Genomic DNA, 19,564 nt, shown 5'->3' on the forward strand with positions numbered 1-19,564 from the left:
ATGCTTAATAGATTACAGGCAAAATTTTTGGATGCTGGAGTGTTTGACTTTTTTTCCCAATCTTCTGCTCCAGGTAGAGATCACTTTTAATCGAGGAGCTTCCATATAGAGTCCCTATGCGTATGGTTATGTATGGTTGGTCAAAAAAAAATTTCATTAAAGTTAACTAACTACTAGTAATATTTTACCTTTCAATACAGCAGTTGGTACAAGTCAATAAAATGTGATCACTTATCCACCTAGAGGCCCAGGTGACTCTATTTGTAATAAGAAACAGTGAGATATGAAGAAGTCACATTGCTTCATAAGCCTTTATGATATGACATATGACATCTGAATAAAATATAACTTATTTATGACAATTCCAAAATATAAGAATTCAATACTCTTTTAAAGGGAAATGCAAAGAACACAAAATGTTGGCAAGATCAATTCACAATTTTAAACAGACTAATCCCTATGTATAGAACATGAATGTATATATGTACATACTTGTATAAAATATATTTCCTTTAACCTACTTGAAATAAAGAGAGCTCCTGTTCTTAGTTGGCTGATGGAACTCACTGAAAAGGGTCTTGAGAAGATCGGCATGCTGTCTGATCTCTGCCATTTAATCTTTGGTTCTGGATAACCCTGAACATAGCAAGGTAATGTCACATTTGAGCCAATTTCCACAGAAACATCAGCAGGTTCTTGTATGAAAACTGGAGGTGCTAGAAGATATTTAAAGCAAACAAACAAAAAACGGTCATTGGGGTAGTATATAGGCACATTAAATATAAACTTAATTATTAAACTGTCAGCAGACTGAATCTGAATCAAGGTATTATTCACATAATATTGTAAGTTTACCCTTTAAGTATTCCTGGCTACCACTGAAATAGCAGGTATTTCTTTTCTGCTTTATAAATGAATAGAGGCACAAAGTAGTTCAACTATTTCCTTAAAGTGATAAATGATGAAGAGAATGGAATTTAAGAGTGGGAATTTAAATCAAGATTACTTTAAATAAAGAGAATCTTTCATTTTAGAAATTTGTTTTCAACTTCAGTTTATGTCATACTGCTCAAATCTTTGAACTTTCTTATAAATAAGTTTGCCTTGCAATGAAATATTTTTTACACTTTCCAAAACCTAACTCCTTTTGGTCAAATTTTTAAAGAACTTAATTTATACCAGAGCTCATTCTTTAATCGATCACTGTATAACCAGCTAAGAGTATTTAATCCTAAATTATATCCCTGTTCTAGATCACATTCTTGCTTCTCAATACTTCTCACCTTTTTTTGTTACATTTTTGAGTTAAACAAATATGAGCTTGAGAATCAATAATAAAATTAAGTAACAGAATATAGTATCTGATAAAAGAGAATAATGAGACCTTAATATTTTACAGTTAAAATCTGATTCAGAAATTACAAAATTATAGATCAAAAGGCTACAGTTATCCACATAATTTAGATAAACACAGAAGCCAGGAGGAAGAATTAGAAATGTGTCATAGGCACAACTTGGAAAACATGGGAAGGCAACACTGGAGAAAGCTGTCAGCAAGACCAAATAGATGAGGCTCTCAATATGTCTATCACCCAGAACTTAAAAGTAATGATGTATGAGATATAAGACAAGGAGAAATATATAGGATGCTAGTAGAGGTAATTCATGAAACCTGCTCATGTAGGATTCTTTTTTTAAAAATTTTATTTATTTATTTGAGAGAGAAAGAGAGACAGAAAGAGCATGTGTGGGAGCAAGGGGAGGAGCAGAGGGAGAGAGACAAGCAGACTCAGGCTGAGTGTGGGGCTTGATCTCACAATCCCGAGATCATGACCTGAGCCAAAACCAAGAGCTGGTTGCTTAACCAACTGAGCTACCCAGGTGCTCCCTACTTATATAGGATACTAAGAGGAGGAGCCAAGAGAGGGCTCCTTGATAATGTCAAGGTTAAATATTGCTTAGAAATTCAACTATCACTTACAAAGACAAGGACTGTTGTTGAGTGCTTTCCATTAATTTTCTCATTTAATCTTCACAATATCCCTATGGGGTAAGTACTATCATTACTCCAATTTCATAGATGAAGAAACTGAGACAAGATAGTTAATTTGCTAAGTGTCACATGGAATTGAAGGGTGAAGGTAGGATTGAAAACTAGATTGATCCTGGTAACAATTCTTTGTCATTTTATTAGCCTCCCTTTTTCTATAGGTTCTTACAACTGCTCAAAGTCAAGTTGTTTAGCAGGCTAATAAAAATGGGTGCAGAGATCACTTCTTTCCTTCTCATTGGGAATTCTGGGACTCGGATGTACAGTTGACTCCCGAGCAGCCTTGGTGCTTATATTAGCCTGGCTAAAGGACATCCTCTAACTTTGCAGCCTCATCTCCCATTCCCCCACAAAAATCTTATTTTCTGGACAATTCAAACTCTTCATTCTTCTCCAAACAAGGATTGACCATTTTCATATCAGTATCTGCATGTTATTGCCATCCCTTTCAAATGCAATGTTGGCTCTTGATCTCTGGCTATTGAAATACTGACAATTCTTTAATCCAGTTCAAAAGGTCCCTCCTCAATACTATCTCTCATCCTCCCAGATAGACATGATTTCTTCCCTATGTGAGGTTTCTGAGAACTCATTCTTTATCATTCTCATGGCAATGGCCCACATGCTGCCTTTTATTAGACTAATGTTTGATTTTCCCAGAGAGTTCATGTTTGCAACCATATTTTATCTGTTTTGGCAACTAACATAGTACTCTGTGCATTATTCAAGGCGGCTATATATCTGTGAATGATTGAATCAATATTATAACATTTCAACAATAATCTAGTGTGTGCATTTGTATATGTGTGTAAGTGTATGGTGATGATAACACCCTTGATCCCACACATTTGAACTTGCACTTTTGAAGAAAACATGGCAATTTCAGAAGCCCTATTGTTTGTTTATTAAACCTAAATGAAATTAAATTAAACCCACAATTGAGTACCATGTTTTTAAAAAGAAGTAGTGAGGCCGTGTTTAGATTTCTCTTAATCCACCTCTATGGGAATTTGGTTTATAAAAATAATAGGCAAAATAAGTATATTTAGAAAATGATTTATAAAGCAGCTCATTGTTTGCCTATCTTAGGTGTAAAGGACTAGTAACTTTTCTCTAGAGTGATTAGTAATCATTTATTCCAGAGCCGGTTGCTTTTCTGAAAAATAGACGTGAAGTATAAAAGTCTCAGGATGTATTAGGTGCAGAGTGTGGGCAGGTGGATGTGAAAATGAGGCAGAAAATAAATTCCAGAAGAACAAAAAGACATGCAGAAGCCTGGGATTGACCAAGTACTTGGGAAGAACCCAAGCTTACCGACACAACAGAACATAGCCATCAGTGAAAATGGAGACAAATTAGAATTTTCAGAAGTAAGAAAGCCAAGAACAAACTGGACTAAAAAAGGATAAGCAGAGTTCAGATTGTGCCCATAAAACTCAATTAAGACAGAAGAAGTCATCTGTGGTGAAGAAGCTTTGGGAACAGCGTCAGGCACAAGACAAGCAAAAGGTTAGGGAATATACATACTGGTACCAGAAAACAAGGCAAATGAGAGGACCAGGCACTAGGTAAGCAGCCAAGGCAGCATCAATGACAAGCAAACCTCAAAAATGAAGCAACTCCTAACTCAGGCCAAGAAACATTTTAAATACTTCCTACTCCTGAGTGTGGCCACTTCGGACTCCAAGAGAATTACATTGGGTTGATGGTAAACAGATTAAAGGGACCAGGGAAGGGGCAGCAGTGATTGTAGTACAAAACACGGGACTTGTACAGGGGAGGCTGTGTTGTTTAGAGACATTACAGTCCATTAGGTGGTTTTGAAGGGCAGTTCCATTATTTCTTAGTCTGTAAAATGGGAAAATTATTTTGCCTCCCCCAGTCTAAATCTCTCCATGAACAAAAAGGAGGTAATAATATTTCTTATCTTGCATTGTTAAAAGAGGTAGTCTTCATTAATCATTTAGGCATGTAGTATTCATCCAAATATTAACTATCGTTGGTTATAAATATTGTTAATTTTTTAAATCTTAGCTCCAAAATTTAATATATCTATTATTAATTTCAATTTGTTTGTGCATACAGTCTGTCAGGATTATGCTGGGCTCACTGGGATCCCCTAAATATTTGTGTGCAAATCCCTTAAGAACTGCAGAATTAACACAGGGTATGGCTTTGTTGTCACCGACAGATATCTTCACTTTGAAAATAGAAAAGTTACAAACTTTTCTGCTCTAAAAGCTATTCCATAAAATTATTCTAGTTCCTTTAGTGATAATTAAATATATATCCACTAAGGCAACTCTTGCATTATATTAGTCAAACGGAGATTATCTTTCCTAAAATGGCTGAACACACTGTTTTGGTTCTACCAAAGCACAAAACACAAAACCACAGTCTAAGACTCAAATCCTGAGTGGTGTGGAATACTGCAAATAAAATCGCTGCCAGGCCAACTTTTTGTTTAATGTAGCCAATCTTCTTCTCTTCCAAATGACTTCACAATTCACTACCTCTTTTTAAAAAAGGATGAAAAGCACTGGTAACTTTCCCTGCTGACCTGAAATATCCATAACTCAGAGCCATGATAATGAGAAACAGGAAAGAGGAGACTCACTACAAGAAGCTATAACTCAACAATAATATTGAACAGCTTTTTTATCATTGTTTTTTTGATCTAGTATTGATGTAAGGTAATACGCCCACAGCTACAATGATAGGGATAAAGGCATGTTTTTCGTTTTAAGTCATAAGCTACTTAAATTTATGCCCAATGGTTTTGGAACGCAAATGATTAATTTTACGCACTACTACTAAAAGTAGCACTTGAATTATCTCAGGCCCTTTTTAAAAAAAATCAACTTGAAACAGTGACTTTCATATTAAAAGCCCAATGCTTAATCTTAAATACTATGCCATTATTATATGTGTATTTCTATATTATTTTTCAGGACTCAAAGAATCAAAATGACAATTCAATTTATGAAGTTCATGTATTTGATACATGTGCCATTCGTGAGGCAGATGGGACAGCAGCAACCACTGACATGCTGAATGCATGTGGGTGGGTAATGATGTCTCATTTCATCTTTACAACTAACTTATCAGGTGGGTACTATTAAAAGTCAGGCAGAAAACCCAGTCTCTCTCCAAAGGCCATTCTCTTAACCACTGTGTAAATTCTGAGGAAAATTTTGGGGTTTTTTTGTTTGTTTGTTTGCTTTTAATTCTAATAGTGACAACCACAACCATCACTCCAACTGTGATTTGCACAGGCCTTGGCAGTGACACCCTGTATCTGCTAGGATATTTAACCATAGTTTTATGTGGACAGACAAGGTCTAACCAAACTTCGTGAGCTAAGGTAATCAGAATTCTAATGGTGAATAAGGAGATTGTTAAGGCATAACAGATGCATGCATGGTACTAATGTCAGTATTAAGTTATTTGGCAACTTAATGATCAAAGTTATAGTAAGGAAACAATTGAGTTTATGTTAATGGCTCCATCAGAACGATGACTAGGATAAAAGTTGAGAGAGCCATTGTTTTAGAAAAGGTCATAGAGAGTGAAGATCTTGAATAGGAGTGAAGATAACACAAAATTCAGTTCAAAGAATGAAGGATTAAATACAAAACATTTGTTAGGATGTTTCCTATTCCAATGCAAGTCACTCCAGGACAGATAGCCCTAACCTTTACATGGTTTTTCACTAGTCAAAAGAGAGAACCTGGAAAATCCAGAAGCTAAAAAGATTATCAAGAAGGCAGTAAATAAGCAAAGAAATGTGTACACTGTTTAGATTTTCTACAGTCTTGGAGAGGGGTGAGGGTGTCATTCCGCTTTTGCTGGGAAAAATTACTCAGGCTAATTCGTTCTTCCTCTAGAGCTAGACAACTCTAGAAGAATGTTGGGTAAATATAAAATATCTGGGCAGGGAAGAGGGAGAAGCAGAGCTAGAAAATGTTGGGAATTTGAAACACTGTACTTGTATATTTCTTAGAAACAAGAATTCTGCATCAAGTGATCCTCTTCATTTGGGCCCTACTTTTCTAAAAGGTTTCCTTGTGCTTTAACTCTGCTGGTAGATTCAGATATCCTCCACTCAGAGATTCCAATCTTATTTCCAAGGCACTTCTCTTAATAACCTCAGAGCTTAGTCACGGTCAAATACATTTTCCTCTGCCCTAGTCAGATTCTACTGTGGTCTTTGTGGCCATTTCTAGCTTTGTCGATTCTACCCCAAGGGCATAATCACCAAGGATGCACAGTGTTCAGACAACCCAGGGGCAAGGAGATCATAAAAAGATCCTAAGAGGAAAAAAATTAGTTTATATGAAACAAAATATTAAGTTTACAGGGTCATTATATTCATTTAAAGAATTAAGATAGAGCTAAAATGTTTTGTATTACTTTATTCTAAAAAAAAATATGCATTTTCTTATAGTTCTTAACTTTTGTTTAAAAAAACAGCTGAGGCATGAAAATCATCATACATAAATGAAAATGCAATTTAACAAAATGTCATATTTTATAAGTTTAACTGATGTAAACGTTTGAATTATCTGTTAAAATTAAGCTGCCAGGTTCCTTTTCATACAAAGCAAGCTCTGTTTTATATCATGTGTTACCACACTATGTAGAAAAATAATTTTTTTTTTAAGAAACAGGAGATGGAGAGACAAAGGAGGGAGAACCAAACTTCTTGAGTAATCTGATGATAGTTGCCATGCATATGCTGTATCCTTCACGATGTGATTGACATTTATTTGTAATTAGTACATTATTTTATACACTGAGGAGTCATTGCTAGTAAATTTTTTTTTTAAAGCAAAAGCACAATCTGCTACCTTTGCTATCATCAACATCTCCAAATTATGGTCTAGGGCCAAAGTCTAATTTCTGGCCTCCAGATGTTGATACTTAGGAATTTTGTGTCATCCAACTCCTGTTAGGAAAGTGTTTGGCAACAGATGATATACCAGTGAAGCCTATAGTCTCTGATGTGAGATAACCTGGGTTCAAATATCCAGGCTCGGCCCTTCCATAGATCTGTGATCCTGGTCAAGTTACTTAGATTTGCTACACCTTCATTTCCTTATCTATCTAATGGAGATAATTATAATACCTTCCTCTTAGGATTGTTCTGAGGGTTTAATGAGATAATGCACATACAAGGTCTTAGCACAGTGCATGGCACATAGAAAGTGCTTGGTAAATACTACCGTTATTATATTAATAATCTGAAACACTAACTCTAATTTGTCCATTCTGACAGATATTTCCACTCAGTTGTTTCAAAGTTCTTAGCATGGAAAAAAAATGAACATGTCTATCAGAGCTGGGATGCTTACAGCCAACATCCAGAGTTATCTTGCCAGCAGCTCTTCCAGCATCATTGACGGCTACACACATATAATCACCAGCATCCAGGTCTTGAGTTTCTTGAATCTTCAAAAGCCCCAAAAGAGGGTCAATAAGGAGGAATGCTGAGGGCCTCAGCTCAAGATCCCCTACGTCAAAACAAAGGGAGAGCATTAACTAAAGTATTTACATAGTTTACTCTGGTATTGGTTTGATTTCAAAACTGCTGAAGAAAACGGACTGTGAAGTTCTCAAAATACAACACAGACACTTAAACAATGTTTATGCAAAGAAAGAATGAAGTGTTTCTTGGCACTAAGCTGATTTATTAGTCTGAATAATTCTATGGGCTGACTGATGGCCAAAAATCTGGCCCCAAATATTTTCTACCGTATATGTACCTAAATAAGAATGAACTCTTCAAAGATGCACCAGGGCTCTGGGAAAGGATGGTAGCTGCCACCATGGCTGTGTTAGGTAAGACAGGAATGGGAAGATGAAGGTTGAAGAAAGGTTTCTACCATCTTTGTGGCAGGATGAATTCCAGTTACCCAGGAAGAGCTTTAGAAGACTATGGTGTTCTTAGTTCGGTCAATGACCAGTGTTTTGGTTTGCTGAATGCTATCAGTTAGATGGTATCTTGGGAGAGGTACAGCCTACCCGAGAGGCTTCTGAGGATGTCTAGCGAAGAAGCAACCGCAACTATCTGGAGAGGATGGGGAAGAGCTTGTTGGTAGAAGGGGGAAAAATGGACGAGAAATTTCTTGACAATGGCCAGAGAGAAGTGTTTTATATCAATCTCTCAGGATACCTTTACTAAATCTGTATTATTCAACCAAGTTCTTTAAGTTGTTATGAGTTTCTGGAAGAGGCAGGTAGGGAATAAATGTGTGGAGGATGAAACCATGCACTGAGTTTGACCTTAGTGTGAGGCTAGAATGATGCTAGAAAAATTAGTGTCTGAGTTACCTGTGTACGCTGTGTGTCCCCGCAGCACCTCAAATCTCCTGGGGACCATTTCTCTCTGAAGGCAGGCAATGCCTCAACTAATCTGTAAGTTACACTTAGCCTCTCCTTATGTTTCTCCTCCTTCAGGGTGACGCCTCTCTTAAGAATGAAATTAACCATGATGGCCAATTTCATAAAAAAATACCCAGTGTCCATAGCTTTTTTTGTTTTTGTTAAAGGGTAATATTGAACTTTTTGTGGGGGTCCTAAAATCTTCCTGGAAGTTTGAAGGTCATTGCTCTTAGGGGTTCATAGCATGCCCAGATGTCAAGTCTTAAAAAATTGCTCTCCAAAATGTCATGTACTAGCCTAGCCATGTGCCCTGAAGACCACAGTGGTAATTCTCTTAGCTTATAACAAAAAAAAAAAAAAAAAAAAAAAAAAAAGGGAGAGAGAACTCCAGAACTAGTAATTCTCTAGTATACTATAAAAATCACCAATCAACAGACTCAGGGCAACAAACAGACAATTCTCTTTTTGTTTTTATAATTTTTGGGAGCAGAAGGGGTCAAAGGAGCCATAAATTTGAAAACAAAACAAAAAAAAATTACATTAGCAACCGTCAGTGCCAAAAATAAAGTATTTTTTCAGTATTCCAATATTTAAAACCCAAATCATCCTTTTAAGCTTGCTACTACATACCAAGTGAGAATAAGAGAAACAACCAAAGCTGTGTCTATGTGCCTCTGGGAAATTTTCATAAATAAAAGCAGATGATGTTGACATAAACTTTCCTCCCACTAAGGGAGAATGCGATGTGACCTAGCTGTTCATCAAGTATTAGAATGTTTGGACTAAAATGCATTTAGAATTTTGGAATTTACTTCTCTCCTATTTCTTTTGTGTATGTCAAAGGACACAAGAGGATAAAATCAAAACCTTTTAGCTAGTAGCTTTTTTCAAAATAAAAATGTTTAAAGAATAGCAGCAATGAAACAAAATATAAATTAGGAAACACTGGTTTAGTCAAGTTTGCATTCTGATCACATTTTGATAATCTCTCCTTTCTTCATTTCGACTGAAAAATTAGTCACCAAATTATTTAGAAACCATAGAGAAATATAGAATTTTGAGATGGAAGTGAAATAGGGATTATTTAGTTTTAATATTAGATAAGATTAAAAGAATGGTATAAATAGTAAAATATACAAACTTTCCTGACAATCTATGCTAGAATTTAACATCATTACCACTAAAGAGGGTTCTCTTTATGCTGTAGTTTAAATTCAATTCTGGTCTCTGTGGATGTAAGATGAACAAACAGAGAGATCATTATCCCTGGCATGATATCCTTTCAAATAGCTGATGGTAATTAGTGGTTCTCAAAAATGTTTGTCTCAAGACCCTTTTATACTCTTAGAAATTACTGCTGACTTTAATGAGGTTTTGTTTATATGAACTATATTTATTTGTATTTAGCATTTTAGAAATGAAACTGAAAAAATTTTAAATGTATGCATTTATTTTATAATAACAAACTCATGATATTTTAACATAACATATTTTATGAGGAAATAATTATATTTCCAAAAACAAGAGAAATTTAGTGAGAAGAGTGGCATTTCACATTTTTGCAAATTTCTAGAATGTCTAGCTTAATAGAAGACAGCTGAGTGCTCCTTTGCTTCCACATTATGTAGCCTCCAAAAACTCCACTATATTCTCATGTGACAATGAATGTGATAAAGACAAATAATATCTTGGTATAATTAGGAAAATAATTTTGATCTCCTGGATTCCCTGAAAAGAATTATGAAGAACCCCCAGGGATTCCTGACTACACTTTAAGAAACACCAATCTAAATTTAAAAATCCAATTTATTTTACCATAAATATCCTCTATGCAACATTTTAATAGTGTCCCCAATTCTTTTTGAACCCACTGTATGTTGCTTATTTCTAAAAATGAAAAATCCAAAATTTTGATGGGTATTTGTACTTATGGAATTCCTTTTCTCTGATGGTCTGAACGGAATACAATTTATTAATGGATAGTGGTTGCCTGGGGTTTGGAGCAAAGGAAATGAGGAACTGTTGTTTAAATTGCACAAGATGAGTAAATTCCAGAGATCTGCTGTGCAACAAAGTGCCTATAGTTAACAATACTGTATTGTACACTTAAACATTTGTTAAGAAGATAGATTCCATGTGTTCTTACAAGCAATCAAGGAATCAATCACCACCTACTTCATTCAATCAGAACTGTCAAAAAAGGGCGCCTGGGTGGCTCAGTTGGTTAAGTGACTGCCTTCGGCTCAGAATTGTCAAAAAAAAGGGTATGAGGAAAAAGTTATTCTTCTGGTTAAGGTGAGGTCTCTTCTTTACCCCTTGGTTTCCATAGGTAGAATTTTCATAACCTTCCTATCGTCTCATCCCTAGCAGAGGTGGAAAAGGAAAAACCAGCTGCCTCCTCCCCCTTTCTTTCTGGAGCCAATCTGCATGTAGAAGCGATTATCCTCTAGTTCTCTTCTTGATGGTCCAGACTCTGCATATGTAATAAATTGCTTGCCTGGGATAGGTAGGGCAGTAGGTTGGCCTGATTGTGGGGTTTATGACTGCATATTGTTGATGAACATTGGAGCATGTCCTCTAATATGGTCTGTCGGTGTTTAATGCCTACATTCTAGCTCTGTGGCTTCATAACTTGGACAGAGAAATGGGATATTATTTACTGGGTCTGTTGAACCCCAACATCTATGTTTGAGAGAACTAATAGGTAGTCAATTCTAGAATCTTCCATATGGTGGTTACATGGCTCCCTAACTCCTCCTTAGCTTCCAAGCCATTTATGAGACCCAGGCTAACATGAAGACTACATTTAATTCAGAAAACTAGACTCAGTTTTAAAAATAAGAAACTTTCTGTGTGACTCTGCTAGCTATGGGCAGAGAAGTCAGCAAGTTATATTACTTTTTTTAATTTTTATTTTTAACATAAACTACTGACTTTTAAAAAAGAGAAATACTGCTTCTAAAACACATTTTTTCTGGATTTATTTATGATGTGAGTTTGACATTGATTATTTCATTTGTAATTCAAAGATTTAAGTATTTTAAATAAGTAAAATTAGTGTATGTTACCTGAAATAAACCTAATTAAGAAGCAAATCCAGAAATGCTTTTCTTATCACAGAAAACATGAAGACTCAAAATCATTTAACATGGAAAACCATGAAAATGGCATTATCTCCTAGTTTTCCTGTTTTTGATTTGTATTATTTAAAAGTGTTTGTTTTCTACATAAAGCCTTTCTTTTTCACCTCATGTTCCCCAAGAGTTTGAACCCGAGGTGAATTCATAATTTTGTGATTATGACATCAACCTGTTGCTATGGGGATGTCTGTGATTTAACAAACAGAATCATAACAATAGTTCTTTGTACTGTTTAGCATTTTTCATCTGAAGATTAAAAAGTATTTTGCAAACAGCATCTCAATAATCCTAGCAACCTCCCTTTTAGAGTGTTTGCGGGAATTTTTCTTGCTCATAGATTGGAAGAACTGAGACAGAAACAGAAGCGGGATGTTTTACACAGATATCTACTGTCAGCATCTGAGCCTAGACCAGGACCCAAGTGTATTCTCACTAAGACAAATAGCACAGTAATTACTGTTATTTTATTATAGAATCACATAGGTGTAATCTTTATGTTACAAATGCAGGCAGACAATTTCCATGCTTGATAAAAGCATCTACCATGCACGATGAAGCCAACCACACAACACATTTGTCTTTCATTTACCTGTAAGTTTTAATGTTATATCTTTTTTGAGGACTTTATACAAAGTGTCCTTGAGAATCTAGAAAACTTTCTAATAGTGACAGCCATTATCTCTAAGAAAAGTGAACCGAAATCAGGAAAGTCATCTTAAACATTAACAGAGTATTCTTGGACCCTTTTCTACAGGAAACAATCCTAAACTAACAGAGAATGTTCAGCTGGATTAGCAAAGGCGAACTTTTCCTGCTTTGATTTTCATGGTCCTATAATCCACACCAGATGTCAAATCCTGAAATTTAGAGTTCAGAATTTTGAACTATTGTCTCTAGTGAGATCATAAACACATTTTATGGGGCTGCTAAGTCACACATCAAAACAAAATTTTAACAAATCATCATTTTAAAAGAGAAAACAAAACTAAGTGAACCAGACATGAACATACTTAAGAAATGTACCTTTGAACCATTTAACTTGGGGCGGAGGAATACCAGAGGTTTTACATTCCATAACTGTTGTATCCCCAAGAGCAACCAAGAGCTCACTCTGAACTACAATCAACTTTGGGGCTTCTGAAAAAAAACAAACAAGCAAATGGTTAATGTCTGGTCCAATGCGACATGCACCTTGTTTATAATTACACTAAATGAACCAGTTTAACAAAATCCACCAGTATTTATGTGCTTGTAGCTATTTCAGTGTTTAAAAACAGAAAGAGACTCTTACAATGCAAGTGTACATGGATGTGTGTGATGAGAAGATCATTTATTAAGGTCAAATATATATATATTAGGCAAAAATAATTCTGATAAAAGAGTAAAAATTTAGGATATTAACAGAAAGGTCCTTATAAAAAAAGATATATAAAGAAAGAAAAATCTTAGAAATCTGAACACATCTTATAGAAGTAACAAGTAATATAAAGGAACAGAGAGAAGACTGATAGTAATAAAAATATCAAAAGAGCTATGATGGTAAGACTGATTTGGCTAGATTAAGACTTGAGGATAATGTAATTACAGGTTAATTTGTTGTAACATTTTCTGCATGATTTTAAGGATATTCATGTTTAACTACAGAGAGAGTTGCAGTCTAAGGCTAAAAGTTTTATCTATAAAAAGTAGAGTCGCCATTCCCTTTTTCCCTTTGATGCTAAATACAAACATTCTCTGTTTCTTTCCTCCCTTGCTTAATGCTTCATTCACTCATACATACATTCTTCTCTGAACTGTGCATGTTAGGACTTTCCAATTTTAATTGAGGTAGTTTTAAACAAAGCTAAGAGTTAACTTCTCAAAGATCATGTTAATCCTCTGCTAGAAAAGTTTTGGTGATTTTATTTCATGATTCTCTAGTTTGGCTTTCAAAAATCATAAACTGGTGCAGAGCTCTCTTTTTTAACTTATCCTCCATAATGTTTCCTTTCCTATCACAAGGTATGAAGCTATGCTGGTAGTTCTATACAGCCCCTACTCTCTCCTATCTTCCTGCTTTTGCAAAAGCCTAAAATGCCCTTTGCCCCAGTTCTTCGAATCCCACTCATTCCTCCAGACTGAGTTTAAATCCGGTCTCCTTTGAGAAATCTTTACAAATTCCCCAGTCAGAATTAATCTTCCTCTCTGCCAACCCTCACTGTAGTACTTGTCTGTCTGCTGTCTTACATTTCTCTATGTATAGCCACTCCCATTACATAAGCTCTCAAAAAGTAAGGACTTCATAACATACATTTTTTTATTTTATATTCCACAATCTTTAGTATTTTTAGATACTCTGGGTGATTAATAAGGTAAATAAGTGGGTCAACTATTTTGGCCTGTGATGAACCAAAATTCATTTTACAATTCAGAATCTCTTTCCACCCCCTTTTCTGCATTCCCACTGCCTATTTCCTCTCCAATCTTCCAAACTTACTCGCCATGTGCCTTCACTTCTGTCAATGAGACCATTTCTTTCCAGGCTTTCAGATTCAATATTTATGACACTTTTGCTACCTCCCTCATATGTACACACCAACTACAATTCTCAATTTTTATTTTAGCTTTCTTCCTTTCATCCACTTCCAGTTTCACTACCTTACCATGAATGGCAAGGTGGATTGCTAGCCATTAATTATTCACAATTTACAAACTAACATTGAGCATGTAATGACCTTGTCCTTTATTTGCTTAGAAAAAAAAACAAATTAAAAGAAATATTCTATTATATTGGAATATATGATTATAATAAAATAGATTACAATCCTATTTTAGAATATATTACAATCATTATGTTATGGAATATTATAGAATGATTATCATGAAATGCATCTTCAATAAATGTTTACGTTTGGAGGTGAAAAACTAAAGATGAAAAGTGAAAATAATATGTAGACAGGATAAATGACAGAAATGTTATAAACATTTAATCATAATAGAAATATTATAAAGTTTTGAATATAAGTGAAAAATATAAAATGGAAGTTGAGGTAAACTAGAAAGGACATAGAATTTATTAATATGTAAGCAAAATATTGCAAACAACAGAAAAACCATGGAAGGATAGAACTCTGTGGACCATCTGGGACTCTACCACAACCTGTAAGCCTCCTGGAGTTCTGTTGACTAAAGAAGCTATCTACTCCCTGAACTTTTAACTTAAATTAGTTACGGTATTTCCTTTAATCAATGTGTGAAATGAATAATAAATTATAAGACTGGGTAAAATTCATTCCTAATATTAATTTTCAGAAAAGCACTTTTAAATTGCTTGATATGATACTCATCCTATTTTCATTGCCTTTTTAAACTGATTATACTTGCCAATGTATTTGAGGGTAGAAGTCTGTTTGTCTGTTCCAGCTGAATTACTTGCCAGGCAACCATAGATCCCTGCATCTTTGGGAACTGCATTTTTGATAATTAAGGTACCTTCTGAGGTCATCCTATACCTAGGGATGAAAAGAAAATAAAATTGAAAATACCTTAATAATAGTATGAGGAAACTAAAGCATCTTCCTTACAAATATCTTAGACATATTTTTGGTGCTGACTGTAGAAATTATTAATGTTGTCAATTTATAAACAGAAATGTAGTAGTGGTAGTAGTAGTAGCAGTAGCAATAATAGTAATAGTAGTAGTAGTAATAATAATAGTAATAGTAGTAGTAGTAGTAATAATAGATCCCATGTATCCAGTACTTGCTCTGTGCCAAGGACTGCTCCAGAAATTTTACATATTTTATTTTATTTTTATTTTTTTTAAGATTATTTATTTATTTATTTAATTGACAGAGAGAGGGAGAGACAGCGAGAGAGGGAACACAAGCAGGGGGAGTGGGAGAGGGAGAAGCAGGCTTCCCGCCGAGCAGGGAGCCCGATGCGGGGCTCGATCCCAGGGCCCTGGGTTCATAACCTGAGCTGTAGGCAGTCGCTTAACCAACTGAGCCACCCAGGTGCCCCAGAAATTTTACATATTTTAAATACTCATAACAACCCAATGAGTTAGATACTATTATTATCTCTGTTGTACGGATGAGCAAAGGGATTATATAACTTGCCCAAAGGCAGTTAGTAAATGGAAGAAGTGGAATTTGCAACCAGGCAATCACACTCTGTGTGAATTGTTATGCTAAATAGTTCCTCCAAATGCAAACCTGAGAGATGGCAATACCTCCTGTCACGCAGAAAGTCAGTGGTGAGTCTAGGAATAGAATCTGGCCCTAAGCCCTCGTCCTCCTCAAAACCCAGAGAAATGGAAGTTCAATAGCTGGAAACTTCCTTACTTGTGTTCCACATGTTCATTACACTCTTTGCGCATGAGAGGATTCACTGTCTTTTGAAGTCATCCAGCAGATAAAATACATCTCAACGTAGTACGGCAAAAGTGAATAGGAATTGCAAAGAATGCCTGCACACATTTTAATTAGAGCTACTGCTCTGTCCTTTGCCTCTTCTCTCTCCTGTTAAATCCCAGGACCATATTTTTAATAGATTCATGAAAACTACACATTACCCCATGGAAAGTTTGCTATCCTCATTTAAATTATTCAAGGTAAACCAAGTGTTGTGGTGTCAGGTTTGCGACGCCAAGTATTGTGAAGCTCTTAGGCCCAGCTATTAAATGCAAGATTGAAGAACATCAAACTCTGTCAATTCATCATTTATTATTTTATGGCCATTTCCTGCCCTATTTAGAAGATCTAAAGCTGTGGATTTTGGTCAAAGCTCCCTTAACCTTAGGGATTTAGTCACATTAGTTTTGTCCAACTTTTGATTGGTTTTTCATCAACACTTCACTCAGTAAAAACAAAGAACATGATACAAACCCAGTACCTGTGTGAACCCATGATAAACATATCATTAATGGTCCAGGTGATCTTTGGTTTGGGATAACCTGTTGCAGAACACCTGATGGAGACCTCATATCCTCCTGTGAATGACTGATTCTTGGGCATCACAGTGACTTTGGGTGGTTCTGCAAACAGAAAGAAACATATATAGTGAAGCGGCAACTTACCTTGATGTTAGGAGCTTTCTGCATTAGCAGATTTGTAGGCTTCTCGCCACACCATTATTTTATTTTATTATTATTTTATTTTATTTTGTACTTCCAGGAATTTGTTTATAAAAACAACCAAGTTGCAGTACGGCTCAGGAGATTTCTTCCCCAAAGCTGACAGGAGTTGCAGACTCTGCTCCCCTGTTCCTTATGGCCCAGGCTGCACAAGACTGGGAGTCTCGGTCCCTCCAGAGCCCCTCTTTTCCCTGAGAGCCTGATGCATGCTGTGGCCAGGACCCAGGAGCCTGCCTCTACCCTGCAGGTTCAGGGTGGAGGGCCTTAACTTCTGGCCATTTACCCTGATACCTTGCAGCTCAGATCAGCCCTGTCAGCCCATCTGAGCCCCAGGCCTACTCCTACTTCCAGAACCTGGATGCATGAGAGTGGATGAGGCCCTGCGCTCAGGGCTTGGGAAGGGTCTGGCTAACTCTCCTCTGGGGGACATCAGGGGACTGGATCTGAGGCCAGTGCCAGGAGGGGACTGAATGAAAGCCAGGGGAGCTACAGGAGCAAGACACAGTGGTATTTGGCAGCTGGGGCAGGGGAATGGGGGAAGGGGTTTCCTCTGTCCATTCTCTAGCCAGGTCCTGCCTCCCAGCCATCCAGCCCCCCAGTCCTGCTCTGCCCCATGGCCTTGGTTACTAGACTGGCCTTGCAGTAACTCCATTCTCCTGGGGTGTCTTGGACATGTGGAAGAAGGTGATCCTCATGGCCTGGGGACATCAGTCATAGTGAGGCCACTGGTGGTGATGGCATCCACCATCTCCACTTTGAATGTTCCTGAGAGGAAAAACTCCCTTTTGGGGTCATAGAAAGAGAAGAAGGTAGGGTACACCACAGAAATGATGGGCACCTAGACCTGAATTGCCAAGTAAAAGCATCTTTCTTGAAAGGTAGCAGGTCCCAACTGTCCTTCTGCAAATCCTCAGGGTAGATCCATATTTTGAGATTCTCGCTGACCATGTGCTGGCCCATGTCAGACATCGCAGTCACAGTTTGTCCTGGAGCACTGCCAGTTGATAAAGATGTCCCCAAGACACATGATCAGGTCTACAGACCCCATGAAGAGAACTCCTGCTTGGTGATCTACACACAGCGCTTGTAAAGAGGCCCATCATGTTCAGGACACTCTGGTGGTTAGAAATGATGACACAAGGATGGTTCACTTCCAGCTTCTGGTGGCCCTCTGTCTCAAAGTGAAGGCCCCATATGTACTTGAAGCACTGGACAAAACAACTGACAATATTCATGTTCTCCACCATCTGAGTGTGTTGCTACAATAGGTCTTAGTGGAGACAGTGAAACAGAGCACTCAGTACAAGGTGATATTAGCTTAGAACTTGGCCATGCAGCTCAGCCATATGAGCAGCAGCATGGTGGTCAATCACAGCAAGAGCTCCATGGCCAGGGCAGCACTAGGACCACAGACTTGCAGAAGTACCCTGGTAGACCCAACTGTGCTGGCCTCAAGCCCCCTCCCTGGACTCTGGCCCAGAAAGAGCTCTTTAGATGACTGTTATCAGGGATCTAGCCCAATTAGTACAGGGAAGGAACCAAAGGAATTTTATTTATTTTTTTAGCATTTTATTTTTATTTATTTTTAATTTAAATTCAATTAATTACATATCATGTATTATTAGCTTCAGAGGTAGAGTTCAGTGATTCATCAGTCTTATATAACACCCAGTGCTCATTACATCCTGTGCCCTCCTTAATGTCCCCCACCCAGTTACCCCTTCCCCCCACCCCAATCCCCTCCAGCAACCCTCAGTTTATTTCCCATGATTAAGAGTCTCTTATGGTTTGTCTCTCTCTCTGATTTCATCTTGTTTTATTTTTCCTTCCCTTCCCCTAAGCTCCTCTGTTTTGTTTCTTAAATTCCACATATGAGTGATATCATACGATAATTGTCTTTCTCTGATTGACTTACTTCACTTAGCATCATACTCTCTGGTTCTATCCACCTCACTGCAAATGGCAAGATTTCATTTTTTGATGACTAATATTCCATTGTGTGTGTGTGTGTCACATCTTCTTTATCCATCTACTTTATCTAAGTAATATTCCATTGTGTGTGTGTGTGTATATATATATGTATATGTATATACACATACATAAAACATCTTCTTTATCCATCCATCTATGGACATCTGGGTTCTTTCTATAGTTTGGCTATTGTGGACATTGCTGCTATAAACATTGGGGTGCACGTACCCCTTTGGATCACTACATTTGTATCTTTGGGGTAAATACCTAGTAGTGCAAATTGCTGGGTCGTAGGGTAGCTCTATTTTCAACTTTTTGAGGAACCTCCATACTGTTTTCCAGAGTGGCTGTACCAGCTTGCATTCCCACCAACAGTGTGGGAGGGTTCCCCTTTCTCTGCATCCTCGCCAACATCTGTCATTTCTTGACGTGCTAATTTTAGCCATTCTGACTGGTGTGCAATGGTATCTCATTGTGGTTTTGATTTGGATTTCCCTGATGCCAAGTAATATGGAGCATTTTTTCATGTGTCTGTTGGCCATTTGGATGTTTTCTTTGGAGAAATGTCTGTTCATGTCTTCTGCCCATTTCTTGATTGGATTATTTGTTCTTTGGGTGTTGAGTTTGATAAGTTCTTTATAGAGTTTGGATACTAACCCTTTATCTGATAAGACATTTGCAAATATCTTCTCCCATTCTGTCAGCTGTCTTTTGATTTTGTCGACTGTTTCCTTTGTTGTGCAAAAGCTTTTTATCTTGATGAAGTCCCAATAGTTCATTTTTGCCTTTGTTACTCTTGCCTTTGGAGACGTGTCTAGCAAGAAGTTGCTGCAGCTGTGGTTCTCACCGCTCTCAACCTCACAGAGGTTGCTGCCTGTGTTCTCCTCTAGGATTTTGGTGAAT

At 36.9% G+C, this 19,564-nt stretch overlaps 1 protein-coding gene across 1 annotated transcript in view; it reads right to left on the reverse strand.

Annotated features, from left to right (window-relative positions):
- Positions 1 to 19,564, reverse strand: part of HMCN1 (hemicentin 1) — a 489,046-nt gene that overhangs the window by 226,288 nt on the left and 243,194 nt on the right. Inside the window, exons 12-16 of the mRNA XM_025877925.2 lie at positions 16,450 to 16,591; positions 14,938 to 15,065; positions 12,598 to 12,711; positions 7,405 to 7,563; positions 522 to 716 (exon numbers count right to left, since the gene is read on the reverse strand). Of these exons, the coding sequence (XP_025733710.1) occupies positions 522 to 716; positions 7,405 to 7,563; positions 12,598 to 12,711; positions 14,938 to 15,065; positions 16,450 to 16,591 (738 nt within the window). The remainder of the gene's footprint in view (positions 1 to 521; positions 717 to 7,404; positions 7,564 to 12,597; positions 12,712 to 14,937; positions 15,066 to 16,449; positions 16,592 to 19,564) is intronic.

This window comes from Callorhinus ursinus, unplaced genomic scaffold, assembly GCF_003265705.2.
Source record: "Callorhinus ursinus isolate GAN/ISIS: 27379988/994484 unplaced genomic scaffold, GSC_fseal_2.0 scaffold13, whole genome shotgun sequence".
In the NCBI taxonomy this organism is placed as follows: domain Eukaryota; kingdom Metazoa; phylum Chordata; class Mammalia; order Carnivora; family Otariidae; genus Callorhinus; species Callorhinus ursinus.